The 16765-nt window shown below is 44.1% G+C and overlaps 1 protein-coding gene across 1 annotated transcript in view; it reads left to right on the top strand.

The window, feature by feature from the left end:
* Positions 1-16765, top strand: part of DNAH3 (dynein axonemal heavy chain 3) — a 129670-nt gene that overhangs the window by 109224 nt on the left and 3681 nt on the right. Inside the window, exons 56-62 of the mRNA XM_032967309.2 lie at positions 1200-1444; positions 3585-3701; positions 5919-6076; positions 9873-10040; positions 10739-10881; positions 13028-13232; positions 16145-16282. Of these exons, the coding sequence (XP_032823200.2) occupies positions 1200-1444; positions 3585-3701; positions 5919-6076; positions 9873-10040; positions 10739-10881; positions 13028-13232; positions 16145-16282 (1174 nt within the window). The remainder of the gene's footprint in view (positions 1-1199; positions 1445-3584; positions 3702-5918; positions 6077-9872; positions 10041-10738; positions 10882-13027; positions 13233-16144; positions 16283-16765) is intronic.

The following is a 16765-nucleotide window of genomic DNA, read 5'->3' as shown; positions in this document are numbered from 1 at the left end:
TCCTTTTGTTTAAAGAAATCCCCTGTCCATAAGAAGTAAGTGTTATTTAAACAATGGACAGCAAGTTTCGGAATATCTTTTGGTAAACCGGTATTCTTTACTAGTGTATCAAGTAATTTAAGCGATTCGTCCACTGGAACCTTAGTGAATAGAGAAATCACATCAAAACTTACCAGTAGTGAACTATTCGTCTTTTTGTCAACGTGACACTTTTTTTGCTGATTGGCCGTGTCGGGTGGTGGATGGTTACGACACATTTATAAATAAACGCGATCTAACCCAAAAACCTTTATTATGAATATTTGTGTAAGTTAGAATTTAGTACGTGTGTCAAAATATATTGGTTCGGTAAAAATGGATTCTTCTGCACACACACTACGCATTAAGTCGTACTTATAAGAATTGATTATTGACTAAATGTACGTCTTGTGGGTTGATGTCACTTCTGCTATGAAAAGTAATTGAATTCAACAAAGCAGAAAGCGACAAACACTAAAATGACAACCCCAAATAATGACAATATATCACATCAGGAGGGGAAAATTGGTTCCAGGCCACATCACAATGCAGTACATACAGTTATCATCACAGCGCTCTTCATTCAAACAGACTGCATAGAAAAGTCTCTCTAAGCTCGACAATAGAGAGCAAGGTCACCACTACCACAGAGCGCATGGGAGACCAACGGGATTGATCAACCTGTGCCCTCGGCCATGTCATTCCACCAAGAGGTCGGGAACCGAAATGACAAGGGCAATTTTTTTCGAATTCAGTCCAAAAAACTCCATATTTAAAGAGCCGCAATGCATGCTAATACAAGACGGTGGTGGTCCTTCATAAATAACATCACGAAGTAGTCCTTAAATAGCCGCATGCGGCTCTGGAGCCGCAAGTTGCCAACCCCTGTACATTACTATTCTAAAATAAAAAAAATAATGTTAAAAAAACTACGTGATTCGTTTAAATAAATATTTCAGCACCACTAAAAACATATTCTGTCACCTTTGCCACCATGCACTCATTCCAGGAGGGAGTGACATCACAGGAATTGATGTCATGTCGCCCTTTCATCTACTGTTGCTCTACGATGTGGGTGCGAGTCAACTCCGCCTGTCGTTTATTCTCGCCACTTTATTGAAATTCCTGTATTTCATCCCCCGGGGCCTGTTGCTGCCTCCCTCTGCCCATTCGACACACAGCCTGTGGCTCACCAGCTACCCGTCGGACAAGTTCCCCGTGAGCATCCTGCAGAACGGCGTCAAGATGACCAACGAGCCGCCCAAGGGCCTACGCGCCAACCTGCTGCGCTCGTACCTCAACGACCCCGTGTCGGACGCCACCTTCTTCGCCGCCTGCTCCAAGCCGCACGCCTGGAACAAACTCCTCTTCGGGCTGTGCTTCTTCCACGCGCTGGTGCAGGAGCGCCGCAACTTCGGCCCGCTCGGTGAGGGCGCCTTCTCGTGCGCTGGGCAACTGGTTGCGATCGGCTGCCCCAGAATGACGGGTTTCATCCGTTGCTCTCCGATGTGGTTCCGGCTTGTTAACTGCGCGTTGTTCGCCATTGGATGACGTGTTGACGTTTCGCTCCGTGCGTGCGGAGCTTCTTCGGGACCTGCATGGAGTTTTTTTTCTCCGGGTCCTCTGGTTTTTCCTCCACATCGACGTGCATTTGGAATAAATGTCCACTTGATGAGCCACTTTGTTGAGCTATCATTTGTGGCCAGGTCGCTTATGAAAAAGAGCTATGTTGCTCATTGAGCCTTACCTGGTAAAGTAGAAAATTGTTCATAGTAATAGTGCTCCTGGAACTGTTCCTCGAAGAAGCTCCTAGCACGTGGGGCGAAACTACATCAGAGAGCTATACAGCACAAGTTAAAAACCTATGCAGTGGGTTTCTCGTATTTAAATTAAAGTTGGGTGCCGGTTTTAGGGGGTAGTTGGAGGGAACTCAGCAATGAGCTGGCATTGACTGCTTAGATCCTGGGTCCGAATCCAGGTTTGTCAGCCACCTCTGTTTAAACTTGTTTCTCAGGTGAAAGGAGCTGATGGTCTCAGTCTGGTCACTAGCAGGTCACCTTTTGATTAAATTCCCACTCTGAGACCCAACCAATTCGGTTTGATAAACAAACTTTGCTTGGTCCTTCACCGTCATGAGATGTCGTGCCCTCTCATTCCCCAGCGTTTCCCTGGCCTGTCCCAACATCCCACTCTCCTTCTACATTAATGTGGGTTTTTCTCATTTTTTGTAAAGTATCTTGAGATGAATGGCACTTAGACCCTATATAAATGCTATTATGCCTTTTTTTATTTTTTATTGAATCAATTAGGTTTTAGATGTGTCCATTCTATCCTCGTATGCATGGGTTTTCTTTAGGAATTTCGCTTCTCCCCACCACAAATACACAGGTATTAAGCGAAATATAACACGAATGTCCCGACTGAAAAACAAAGTTGTTCAGATGCAATAATGAAGATTTTTTGTCAGATCAAACTAAATGTTTTATTTGATCCGGAATTTTGATCACGTAAACATGAATATTCTACAGAGCTGAACTATATACTGTATCTGCACCGTAATTGAATCAGACCACGGGCTTTGAGAGTTCTGAGAGACACATGGTTCAATACAGCTCACATTCAAGAATAATATGCAAGTGTATAAATAAATGGCAGTGAGCGGCCCTTTGAGGTTGCGTTTGTAGCAACATCCTTGCGAAATCATATTGTAGAGGCTGGGTGTATTGATATTGTAATATAATGATCCACGTTAATCAAGGGGCTCTGCGTAGGGTGTTTGTCTCCATATACCTTGAAGGAAGCACACTCGTTTTCCTCTTAAATGGCTCTCAACAGAAATGGATTTGTGTTTAGTTGAATGAAAATTACTATCTGTTTGTTTCGTTGACCAGTTTGTTTCGCCAAAATTGTTTTTCCTTTGCGCACTTGAGATGGCTTGTGCAATGGGCGTGAAGCTCAGGATTCATTTATACGATAGGGTTATGAAAGGGACCTCGGAGATGAGCATAACAACCGTCAAGATGTCTATGTCATCTAATCCATTTGACTTTTGTGTCCAGCTGTGTGGTGCGATGGTTGTGGTACTCAATTCACAACCGGAGGGATCTGAGTTAAAATCCCCATTGATCGATTAGCCAGAAGCCTCCCGGGGTCGAGGCTTGCAGGCTCGATTCGATCTCCCACCACGGCAGATGAATCCCTCCCGCCGCTGTTGGTCCAGGAGTATAGATGGATGCTCAACAGGGAGTCTATCGGCAGGTGGCGTGTGGTGGGGTAAAGTGTGGGTACTTCCACTTCTTACAAGACGTTTGGACAAAATATCCTCCAGAGGTAGTTTCCCTTGAGCTCCCTCTAGTGGAGGGCCTTCCATCAGCAGTGTAGTGAGGAAGTAATTGCAGGGCTGCACCTGTACCTCTATTACTGGGGTTGCGGTACACATGGTTTGTATTTAGTTTGTTGTCCTTCCCCCTGCACCTCCAATTATCACGGTTAGCTTCTTACAGTGCAAAATAAGTTCAACATACGTGCATGCATACATACATGGGTTGTGCTGGCTCTATTTGCAGGGTGGAATATCCCGTACGAGTTCAATGAATCTGACCTCCGGATCAGCATGAGACAGATCCAGATGTTTTTGAACGAATACGAAGAGGTCCCCCTGGAAGCCCTCACGTACCTCACAGGTAACGGTCTCGTACAAGCGATGTGGAACATCGTGAGCCATGCGCAATCCACCGTCTTGGATGAATGCCTCCCTAGTTCATCATCATCAGCTCTCACGATCCTGCAATTCGGCTAGCACCTGCACACAGAGCTGTTTTCATTGCTGCGTCTCCTCGCTCAAACACTCTGTCACGTGTACCATCCCGTTGCTGTCACAACAATGTGAGACGCTGAATCATACACTATTGAGACACAGTGTTTCAGTGGCCATCATTTCTTCTTGAAATGTTTTTCTTATCAGGGCACCATGGTGGGGAGATGTTAACTACCTTGCCTGGGATACAGGAGGCCATGGGTTCGATCCTAACTCTGGTGCCTGTGTATTTTGAGTGTGTATGTTCTCCCTGTGGTGGCGTGGATTTTTTCTTCGGGTCCTCCAGTTTTTCCCTCCACATTTAGAATCAACACGAGTTTAGAGTATTTGGCTGCTATAAATTTACACATGATAAGACACTTAATTGGGCTATCAATTGTGGCCAGGTCACTTCTGAAAAAAGAGCTTTATAGCTCAGTGGGCCCAATCTGGTAAAACAAAAATAGGTTCGTTTTATAGTTTAGTTTTTTGCATTATGTGATTTTCATTCTTAAGAATGCTATTTAATGGTCTAATTTTCATACTAGGTTTTTTATATATATCTATAAAATGTTCATCGAAATGTATTTTGCTATTTCTTCTGTTTGGTTTGGTGATAAAATAAGAAAACGATGTTTCATTGTGGAGTGGTGCATCAATCACGTGTGCTTATGATGAGTTGCTTGTGTTCAGAATGTCAGGGTTCTACTCTAAGATGCATGTAGCCCATGACCCAAGGATGTTTGGTCGGTACCACCTGGGGTGGCACAAACCATCAGTATCCACCATGGGCAGAGTGCACCATGATAAAATACCTACTGTGAGCAGAACGTTTAGCATATACAATATAACTATTCCCATGTATTCTCATATTTCGTGGATGTGTCAAATCACATTGGTTTCTTTTCATTCCAAAGCGATTATCTCCATCAAATACACTATGGTGCCCATTTAATATGTTCTCATAAAAGAAAAATTGCGACCACAGTGACCTTGCTATCATACGCATTTGTAATATAGGGATGAAATTCTTTTGGAAAAATCATTGTTAGCATTTGCCACCACGGGTGGTATCCTTAAGCACTCTGGTTGTATCCTCCAGATAAACGCTATAGTGAATTGGCCTAACATCCCCAGCAGGTCGTTCCTGACAATGTTTTTTGAGACCCATTGATGATGCTTCCACAAGGAGAAAGTTTTAAGTTCATTTTGATACTGAGAATGTTCTGCTTTTAGCTTCCCAATCTTTTTAAAATACATAAACACACCAACTCATGCAACACAGTGTCACAGATAATCTCACTGGAGATGGTGAAATCTGCAATATTGGAATGTCCATGGACTGTGCTGCTCTTTGATGGTTCATGGTGTTGTGAATGAACAGCAAAGACACGTGTGAAAGTGGCCTTCACATATTCCTGTTAAAGTGACTGTTTACTCATTATCCCCTGTGCTAAAATCACATTCACAATTCACACACTCCCTCACGTACACAGGTCCGATATAACCAAGGGATCATTCAACGTTAAATCCACGTATCAACAGCATCTCCAAATTGAGTTTACAAAACAAGCTTGTGATATGGTGATTAAATCACCACCCAGTGATATAATAATTTGTCATGCTTCAGGATTGCGATTTGATTCAAGAATGTATTATTGTGTGCTCTTCTTTTTGCTGGCTAATTTGCCCTGTCTCATTTGCACAGTTGTATTCGCTGCATACGTTTAAATGTTACATTCAGGTATTGCAAATGAGCATCACGTATACATTATTATTAATACACATATAATGGAATAATCGATGTGAATAAATAAATGTATGCATTATCACACACCCAGCACGAACCGTAATAGACAAGGGGTGAGGCCTAATCTAGGCTTTTTTTACATATAAACTATATTTTTTGTGATAGTAAAATGTTTATAAAATCATACACTAATTTTCATCATTTTAATTCAGTCATTTCGTGTATCCCTGGCATTTACGCTTTTGAAAATGTTGACAACGAACCCATAATTAACGCATGTGACGGTGTGAACCAGACTTGTTGTCCAAGCTGTGATCGGAGGCCAGGTGAATTTCCCTTTGTTGTTTTACCCAGGGGAGTGCAACTATGGTGGTCGAGTAACGGATGACAAGGACAGGCGGCTTCTCCTGTCTCTGCTCGCAAACTTCTACAACCAGAGTTTGCTGCAGAAAGACAAATACCCTCTCTCTCCCATTGAGGCCTACTTCGTCCCACCGCACGGTGAATACCAGGTATCGATCAAACTTTATTTCTTCGAAGGTGCCTTTTTTTTTCCTCGCAGAAGCGTCTTTTGGCTAAACCATTGAACAAAAACAGCCACTGCATCGCTTGCTTTCATATGTACTTCTGCGGTCGTCTGGAATCCTCTTCCTTTCAAAATGAGGAAGCCACTGGAACACTGCACTTTTAAATCTAAATTGCTAGCAATTTTTTTTAGAACTCCTTTTTGTGTTTAGTTTGTTGTCCAGCCCCTGCACCTCCGATTAGCACGGTTGGATACGTTCTGTGCAAAAGAAGTTCAACACACTTACATTCTTAAACCAAGGGTCCAGTAAATACATTGTTATCCTCCATTCAAACTTTAGAACCATGCAATTATAATAACAGACATTTTTTTAGTTATTGTTTAAATTTTGGAAGCTGCTATAAACACATTTACGTACGTGCATGCTTATTAACGCACCGTACCATGTTTAGTCTTTAAACATGATGTGTTCATCATCAACAACAGCCATGGTCAATCCACTGCTGGATAAAAGCCTTCACAAACAACCAACACCACTACCACCTCTCAACCCTGCAATGTAATAACCCACCCACAGCATCTGCACATGACCTGGTGTCACCGTGACATTTCCTCAGAGAATGTGCACTCAAAAGCATTCCATTCATTGTGGTGCATCACAAAGGATACTCACTAAATACATTAATGATAATAATGATTCACATGGGGAGTAGTTGGTGGAGTGGTTCGCACATAGTGCTGTTATGCACCTGGTGATCCGAATTCGATTCCATGCCATGGCTAATATAGATGATAAGTGGGGGACCTTCATTCAGCAGGGGAAGGAGACCATGGCTGCTTAAAGATGTCGATTTGGTTATAATTATAATCTTAACGTCTTTATCTGTTCGTGACTCCTTGACGAAGCAGTTGCTGGAAGTTCAGCGGAGATAAACTCAGCAATGTTTCAACATTTAAAAATTTGTTTTGAGTATTGCTTTTTTCTATTAATGGCATTAAGAAATGAAAAAAACAGTCCACATGCTCCGATGAGCACTGAGGTTTTGCTCATATCAGTTCGTGTCCTGATCCACCATCATTTTTATCATCAAGTGTTTCGTCTGTAGACAGGTCTGATGAGTGATTCCCTTTTAATCGTTTTTGACATGTGCCATTTTCAGGAGAAGTTTTTCCCCTTGCCTTCCTCAATGGATGTTTAACGTCATTCCCAGGATGACGGGGACTGCTGTTTGTCTGGCTGCAACTCATTAATCTGAACGATTTGGGTGACCTTAGTCACCCTATTCTGTAAGTGTCCTGAACCAGTGGTGGAAATTCCATATTGTCATGGCAGGACTTGAGTCTCTCCATGAAGACAACCACGTGTTGGAATTTCTACAAAGTGATACTTATTTTTAATTTCCTATGAGAAAATGGACTGAGTGAACCCTCAATTGGCATTAGAGCTGTCAACTGTGTGATTATAAGTGGGACAGTCTATCAACAGCAGCACTCTGCGGAATGATAATCACAATAATGAGCAGCTTGACGCTGTAATTATTATAGGTACCACAATAAGCCGGGGAAGAGAGTGAATTGCGTACAGGGAGGGAAAAAAGTATTTGATCCCCTGCTGATTTTGTACGTTTGCCCACTGACAAAGAAATGATCAGTCTATAATTTTAATGGTAGGTTTATTTGAACAGTGAGAGACAGAATAACAACAACAAAATCTAGAAAAACGCATGTCAACAATATTATAAATTGATTTGCATTTTAATTAGGGAAATAAGTATTTGACCTCTCTGCAAAACATGACTTAGCACTTGGTGGCAAAACCCTTGTTGGCAATCACTGAGGTCAGACGTTTCTTGTAGTTGGCCACCAGATTTGCACACATCTCAGGAGGGATTTTGTCCCACTCCTCTTTGCAGATCTTCTCCAAGTCATTAAGGTTTCGAGGCTGACGTTTGGCAACTCGAACCTTCAACTCCCTCCACAGATTTTCTATGGGATTAAGGTCTGGAGACTGGCTAGGCCACTCCAGGACCTTAATGTGCTTCTTCTTGAGCCACTCCTTTGTTGCCTTGGCCGTGTGTTTTGGGTCATTGTCATGCTGGAATACCCATCCACGACCCATTTTCAATGCCCTGGCTGAGGGAAGGAGGTTCTCACCCTAGATTTGAGGGTACATGGCCCCATCCATCGTCCCTTTGATGCGGTGAAGTTGTCCTGTCCCCTTAGCAGAAAAACACCCCCAAAGCATAATGTTTCCACCTCCATGTTTGACGGTGGGGATGGTGTTCTTGGGTCATAGGCAGCATTCCTCCTCCTCCAAACACAGCGAGTTGAGTTGATGCCAAAGAGCTCCATTTTGGTCTCACTGACCACAACACTTTCACCCAGTTGTCCTCTGAATCATTCAAATGTTCATTGGCAAACTTCAGACGGGCATATATATGTGCTTTCTTGAGCAGGGGGACCTTGCGGGCGCTGCAGGATTTCAATCCTTCACGGCGTAGTGTGTTACCAATTGTTTTCTTGGTGACTATGGTCCCAGCTGCCTTGAGATCATTGACAAGATCCTCCCGTGTAGTTCTGGGCTAATTCCTCACCGTTCTCATGATCATTGCAACTCCACGAGGTGAGAACTTGCATGGAGCCCCAGGCCGAGGGAGATTTGTCAGTTCTTTTGTGTTTCTTCCATTTGCGAATAATCGCACCAACTGTTGTCACCTTCTCACCAAGCTGCTTGGCAATGGTCTTGTAGCCCATTCCAGCCTTGTGTAGGTCTACAATATTGTCCCTGACATCCTTGGAGAGCTCTTTGGTCTTGGCCATGGTGGAGAGTTTGGAATCTGATTGATTGATTGCTTCTGTGGACAGGTGTCTTTTATATAGGTAACAAACCTGAGATTAAGAGCACTCCCTTTAAGAGTGTGCTCCTAATCTCAGCTCGTTACCTGTATAAAAGACACCTGGGAGCCAGAAATCTTTCTGATTGAGAGGGGGTCAAATAATTATTTCCCTCATTAAAATGCAAATCAATTTATAACATTTTTGACGTGCGTTTTTCTGGATTTTTGTTGTTGTTATTCTGTCTCTCACCGTTAAAATAAACCTACTATTAAAATTATAGACTGATAATTTCTTCGTCAGTGGGCAAACGTACAAAATCAGCAGGGGATCAAATACTTTTTTCCCTCACTGTACGTTTAACCAATTTAAACAATTGGATGCAAATGGGAGGAGAATGCAATGCAAAGTTCTTGAGTAATATTGCGGCCAAAGCTAAATGGAAGTAAGGCCATGATCGTCAATGTGTTTTGGAAAGGACATGGCACATGGAGAGGGAGAGAGAGAAGTGGTCAGTGTCACGTAGCACTGAAGTTTGGCTCCTGATAAGTTTTAAAAACAGTTAATAGTAACAGTGTAATACCTTTGGAGTTTGCACCATTCTTATAGCGCAAGGCTATCACGAAGTTGCCACGTTTCACAGATGGATGTTGTTATGTGGGGGGTCATGTTGCTCCATCATTTTCACCCGATGAAGTAAGTTGGAGGTCATTTCTCGATCTCAGCAAATTTGGACCGCGGCGCCGGCACACGCGTCCGACTCTCCTTGAACGTGCACCGCGGAGCGGACGGCGAGCGGCGGTAATAGCCAGGGCAGCCGCTGGTCCCCCGAAACCGCGAACCGCGGCCACGGCAAGCAACGGAACGTGTCAAGTGCTCGGCTACGTCAACGCGTTCACCGCCGCCGTCGTCGTTGAGCTGAGCTGGCTATCGCCCCTTTCCTGCAGACCTACGTCGGGTACATCCGCGGGCTGCCGCTCATCACCCACCCGGAGGTGTTCGGGCTGCACGAGAACGCCGACATCACCAAGGACAACCAAGAGACGAACCAGCTCTTCAATAGCGTGCTGCTCACGCTGCCCAGACAGTCCGGGGGCACTGGCAAGTCCTCGCAGGTGAGGCCTGCGGGGGGCAGTGTATTCATCGTGCGCCGTACCACGTACCGCGCTGTTGTTGACCAGCTCAGTGATAGCACTCGGGCTACCGCGTAGGTTTTTTTGCGGTTGTGCCGTGTGGCTCTCCGATGTCAGCATTTACATCTCTCCGTTTGATTGGACTGGAGTTTTTCAGGTTACGTGCCATCAAGGTTTTATGAATGCACATATTTACTTCACGTCAGTATCTCAACAGTGGTGTATGCGCTTCATATCGCAATAAGTACTCAGCTTTGAGAGGAGCACATGAAAGGTGGAAATTAGTAGCTGCACTGAAATCCCGGGTGAAGAGGTCAGTTTGCTTGATAGGAATGCACAAGTCCCATGAACACCTTTGACCCAGGCTAAATACATGGCCTGTCCTCTCGTCAACGAATAGGGCGTCTGTGATTCGCTGGAAATATTCCTCGCTTGTTGCCTCGCTGTCAAACTTAAAATAATCTCGGAAGAATTTGTCTTGGCCAGGCATTTACTCTTACAACTCTTGATCTAGATGTATACTGTATGTATGTACGTTGAACTTCTTTCTCACCGTACATAGCCAACCGTGCTAATCGGAGGTGCAGGGGAAACGTATATGGTTGTCAGTTGTACAAGGTGTGTAGCTTACATGATTGCACATGCCAGCAAAAACTCCTCTATGCTGAACTGTAACGCAGGACGTGATAGAGGAGCTGGCGTCGGACATCCTCTCCAAACTTCCCAAGGATTTTGACATGGAGGTGGTGATGGCGAAGTACCCTGTGGTCTACCAAGAGTCCATGAACACCGTGCTGAGACAGGAACTCATTCGTTTCAACAGGTAGGGACAACCGCTTCTCCTCGACGCTTTCTTAACCAAACACTACGATTGTTCTGCCACTTTTGTGTGACGACTGAACTCGTCGGTTACGACGACCGCATGGTTTCTTGCAGCTGTGCTGTATAGCTCGGGTTGCATCACGACATGATGTCCGACGTTTCACTCCACGTGCTGGGAGCTTCTTCAGGAAACGAAGAAGTTCCTAGCACTCGGAGCAAAAGCATCATGCCGAAAGACACGTACAATCTAAAAACATATCGGAGAGCTAGTTGTTAATACCGGGCAAGGTGGCGTGCGTCTGTAATTAAACGTCTCAGCTCGGTGGGGTTGACAGTTTCTGCAGAGATGTAACTATCTCTTGAGTGACATGCAATTGCAAGGGAAACTGGGTAAGAGCATGTACAACAAGTAGGTTGAAGCTCTCAGTGATGCCTTCCTTGATATAAACACTTTTGATTTAAAGCTTTCGTGACTGCAGGGATTCATATTCTTGGTTCTTTCGGTAAAGTCACGTAGGAGGGAAACAATAAAGTAGTAAAAATATAAAACAATATATCATCACCTGATGATGATTGCTTGTGTTGCAGTCGAAACGTCGTGAGAATTTTATTGTTTCTTATATTTTTATTATTTAATTGTTTCCCTTCTACGTGACTTTACCGAAAGAACCAAGAATATAAACACTTCTGTCAAGATAGTTTCAACCGTGGCATATTTTTTTAGATCAATAACATATATACATGCTAACTAATATGCTGTGTTCTCTGGAATATAAGATGCCCCCCCCCCCCTTGCTGTCTTTTAAACCAAAAGTTGGGGTGTGCGTCATATTATCTGCTTCGTGTGTATATTTGAGCAGATTTGTGTAACTCTATTGACACCGGGCACAAGTGGCGGGGTACATCTTACTTGCTGGAGCATGTTGTAATGTGGAGTGTACAGGAGACGTGGCATCGTACGCATGACAAAGTGTGCTTATGTGCACTGTAGCAGCGTAAAATGCCAGCCTAGCAAGGTGTTACAGCAAGCTGCGGCGTGTGACAGTGCGCCGTAGTTAGCACCTTCTATAAGTGGCCAGAAACGCACTCTACCCCTCCCTCCGATTTGCACAAGTGGCTATGTACGGTGCCAAAGAAGTCTAGCTTACATACTATTTACTGCAGAGACGCCTGCCAACCGCAAATTGGAATCGACATCTATTCGATTGTGAGCTCGGCAGTCTGCTCCAATGTCACCCAGCAGGATGGTCAGCAGTTGTGGTTAGGGCTTAATTTCAGCCTTGTCCATCTGGGTCAGCGACCCGCAGCATATTTCTTTACCACATCCAGTACAACTCTTGTACTTGATGTTTTGATTCTGACATCAGGAAGTCAGTCAGTTTATTTCGGGTAAGGCCCATTGAGTTAAGAAGCTTTAATGGAGGTCGATTAGCATGGTTGGCTACGTATGGTGCGAAAGAAGTTCAACATACATACGTATGCACATTTATCAACATACATACATTTATAATGATGATTCGAAAGCAAATCATCAAATAACACGTTGTTCAAATGCATGCCTCTACGGGTCACCATACTTCAATCTGGGTTACCGTTGGTACGGCTATTTTAGTACAAACAATCGACAGGAAGTACATGAACAATGGACTTGCATAACGTGCCTGCATAATGTACGTTGATTACCATATAAATAACCCATACGGCAATGGATACCCATAGTCATTTATATGCATTCATTAATCCTCCCCCCACTTCGCGCACGAAGAGCACACAAGCGTTGTCATCATATCTACCCCTCTATTTAAGGAACGAAACAGGAGGGTTTCTCCACAGATCTGGCTGTCGCCTGATGAAGCTAGTTGCAATTACTGGCAAAACGTCGTACTCAGATTGTAAATGTTGTGGATTTACTCTCCAACACACCGGTGTGCTGCACTCGTAACGAATTGGCATGTTCTGTTTAAATGACAAACCTTACTAATTGGCTGTGTCGTGTTTAACAGCACATTTATATATTTACGCGATCTAACCAAAAAAACATGTATTATGGATGATATTGGTCGCGAAAGCCTACGTGTTAAACATACAGACATTTATCAACATAAATACATACGTACATTTCCGACATATTCGCGTATCATTTTCAGACTGACTACCGTTGTTCGCTCAAGCCTCATTAACGTCCGCAAGGCCATCAAGGGTCTGGTGGTCATGTCTGAGGACCTGGAGGACATCTTCAACTCCATGTTGGTGGGAAAGGTGCCGGGAAAGTGGGCTGCCAAGTCCTACCCTTCGCTCAAGCCGCTGGGCAGCTACGTCACCGACCTGCTCGCACGTCTGCAGTTCTTCCAGGTGCGATCGGTGTACCGTGCGTGCAAATGCAGGTGAAGGTTCCCCACGTTTCATCTCAGTCAATCGGCAGGTCGCTTGTGGCTTCCAGTTGCTGAACGAACACATTGTAAGGTTGCACTCATTACACACAAAGTGCTCGCCACAAATGAACCACAATACCTCGCTGATCTCGTCGAGGAGCATAAACCATCAAGCAAACTCCGGTCATCCTCCCAGCAGGTTTTGCCTTACCATCGAACAAAGACGGTCACTGCATCGCGCGCTTTCAGATGCGCTTCTGCGGCCGTCCGGAATGTTCTTCTTCCGATATTAGGAAGCCACTGGAGCTACGCACTTTGAAATCTATGTTGAAAACTAATTTCTTTAGAACCTCTTTTATTTACAGTAGTTTCTTGTCCTTTCCCCACACCTCTGATTAGCACGGGTTGGCTACATAGGGTGCAAAGAAGTTCAACGTACAATGATACAAATACTCTCTCGAAGGGCTGTCTATAGCTCCCTCTCGTGGTGGCTCTCGTAACAATAAGTCCGATTTCTAACGAACACAAGGTTTGTGCAATGAGACGCTCACACAAGTAAGAGGGACCTAGGGAAGGCTACACCTTTACTACCTATGCAGTTCAGTAACGTACCATTGGCAAGCAACTACTAACGCTAACATAGTACCTATATACGAAGGTATGGTGAAGTCGCGCCACCCTTCATACACCACACCTGTTTTTCTGGAAAGTTGAGTCAACCGAGGTGAGATTCAGGGCTCCCTTCCACTAGCCACCCTTTAAAGCCCAGGCTCAAGACCTTCCTCATTTTCCTCTGCTATGATTGAATGCCGCTCTCTCATTAAACTACATATGGCCACTGTTTCTGCCCAGCGTGTTGAGATGCACTCACATTTTAGATGCTGCATAAGTCAAAATTGTATCATACTGAGCTAACTACCTAACCACAGCTTCCCAAATGTGTACATTTGGACGCATACCCATGTGTGCGCACGCAAAGAAAAAGATTCCCCGTATAGCTGTACAGACTGTGGGTGCAAGTGCTGTTATTGAGCACCTATGTATGTATGTTGAACTTATTTTGCACCGCACATAGCCAACCATGCTATTCAGAGGTGCGAGCCTATGAAAGCCAGCACGGCACACGAAGGGGTGGTGTGGCCAGAACCACGCCTGGCCACCTTTTTCTCCCCAATGTTAACATTTCCACATACTGTACCAGGAACCCTTTTAACGTTGAGTCTTGCTACGATAGGCTCCGGACAGATTAAGCTATTCGCAACTGATGTTGGTTGTGAGCGGGAATTGAAATCGGCTCACCGGGTTCACAGTGCAGCGTGCTAATCTCTGCACCACAGCTCCCCACGCACAAGTATACACAAAATAATTTTATTTTTCAATCTTTTCAGCAAGCACCTGTGCCTGACCCACCACATCAGAATCTTTGCCAGAATCCGAATCTTTATTTATACTGAAAGAATACGATGAGCTATGACGCTCTTATTTCACAGATGTCCATGAGTGGATAACGATGCTGGCATCAGAGGCCTTTGTGTCTCCATCATACTTGTGGTGACTGAGTGAGTCAGCCCAAACACACGAATACAAACACAGTGAGGTCATAATATTACAACAACAACAAAAATATTACATATATAGTTCTGATGAAACAGAATGTGGATTCACGTGCAATTTACTGCTCCATCCACAGATCCAATGTTCTTTAGTTTTAGGGAACAAAAACGTTTTCTGAGGTCTTGCCCATGTGTCTCTAGCACACTTGTGCTGACGGAGTGAGTCAACCCAAACATACGAAGACAAACAAATCGAGGTCATAATATAACAATTTAGTTCTTGTGAAACACGGACTGTGGATTCATGTGCAACTTACTGCTCCAACCACAGATGCAATGTTTTTTTTAGTTTTCGGGAACATAAACGTTTTATGAGATCACGTGTTCAAATTCCGGTTTCACCAGGCCCATAGTTAAACCTGGTTCTCATTGGTAGCGAGTCGACGGTCTTGGCTAGATACAGGTTAATTAAACATTTGTATTTTCTCTGCATTAACCTTTTTCCAGCTTTGAGGACTGAGCACTTTGGGTTTTGTTTCTATGCCACACGTCTCCTTTAGGCAGAGCCATCGAGAGTCAGACATGAGAGGCCTAGTGAGGTGACTTTAGAAGTCTTTCAAAAACCAAAACTTCCCTGGGGTAGTCTTGACAACGTGTGCATGTAATGGTTTAACACTCATGGCACAAACATACAACTGTGAACGCTCCAAATCTCTCATTGACATGCTAATTTCTCTACCCCCCTCTCTCTCTGTCCCCTCTCTCTCTATTTAAGGCCTCGACACAGAGGCGTTATTTCTCTGTTTGCCTATGTGTGTGTCTCTCTCTGTGTGTCTCTGTGTTATCTCTCTCTGCTTATGTGTCTGTCTATGTGTCTCCGTGTCTGTGTTTTGTCTCTCTCTCAAATTGATCACTCTTTGGAAGAACGTAATCAGCCAGGTAGGGTGTTGACTGTTATGTTAGCCGACTCTTTGTGTTGTATTGCATTATATTTCTAAGTTCACTAGGTTTGTTTTTTTCTCATTAATTTGTACCTGATGATGATTGCTTGTGTTGCAATCGAAACGTCGTATTCTATTATTTAATTTATTTTCTTTCTACGTGACTTTACCGAAAGAACCAAAAGGTTATTCCTGCAGTCACGAAAGCTCCACATCAAGTTCATACATAATAATTAACAAGAAATAAAATACCACCCTTGCTTCTCACGTGTGTTTTTTTACATCTTGCCAAAACATTTTTTGTTTATCAAAGACACGTAAATGTTTACACCTGAAAGTTTAAAAAAGCCACGACGTCGTTTCTTTGCTGTGTTTTATTTCTCCTACACTGTGACCAGGACTGGATTGACAATGGTCCCCCGAGCGTGTTCTGGATCTCAGGCTTCTACTTCACTCAGTCATTCCTGACTGGTGTCTCCCAGAACTACGCGAGGAAATACACCATCCCCATAGATCACATCGGCTTTGAGTTTGAGGTGCGGTGTTATTGCATTGTCCGTGTTTGTTTCTCTGTTTGGTTAGCGAACTGCCCTATGAACCCAGGTACCCGAGATCAATTCCCGCCAATGGCCGATGTCAGTGATGAATATCTCAGCCAGTCCTGGGACTCCTGTAGGTCGACTGAGCCTTAAAATGAGCAACCGGTGCGGTGTGTAAACATCAGCACCAGGGAGACGAATGAGGCTGGGTCGGGCTTGGTACTGGCGACTCACCCCCTTATGTGCCATGTCAGCCTTAACCGGTGTTCACTGACAGCACTTGCCCGAACATTCTGTTGAAGGCTATATGCTGCTGTTCATTGTGCTTTCATAACCAAGTGATTACCCGTATGCAGTGAGAACGAATGTGATAAGCGCTTGTCGGTGCAAGGGATCTTCACTTATAGTTGTGTTTTTTTGCTGGGAAATTGGTTCATGTCAAATTGGCGGCATCAAGTTGCCCACCTTTAAATTTCACCA

The sequence above is a fragment of the Petromyzon marinus genome, chromosome 37 (genome assembly GCF_048934315.1).
Source record: "Petromyzon marinus isolate PM22_M1 ecotype Great Lakes invasive population chromosome 37, UKy_Petmar_22M1.pri1.0, whole genome shotgun sequence".
NCBI classification, from domain to species: domain Eukaryota; kingdom Metazoa; phylum Chordata; class Hyperoartia; order Petromyzontiformes; family Petromyzontidae; genus Petromyzon; species Petromyzon marinus.
This window is presented reverse-complemented; position numbering and strand designations above follow the sequence as displayed.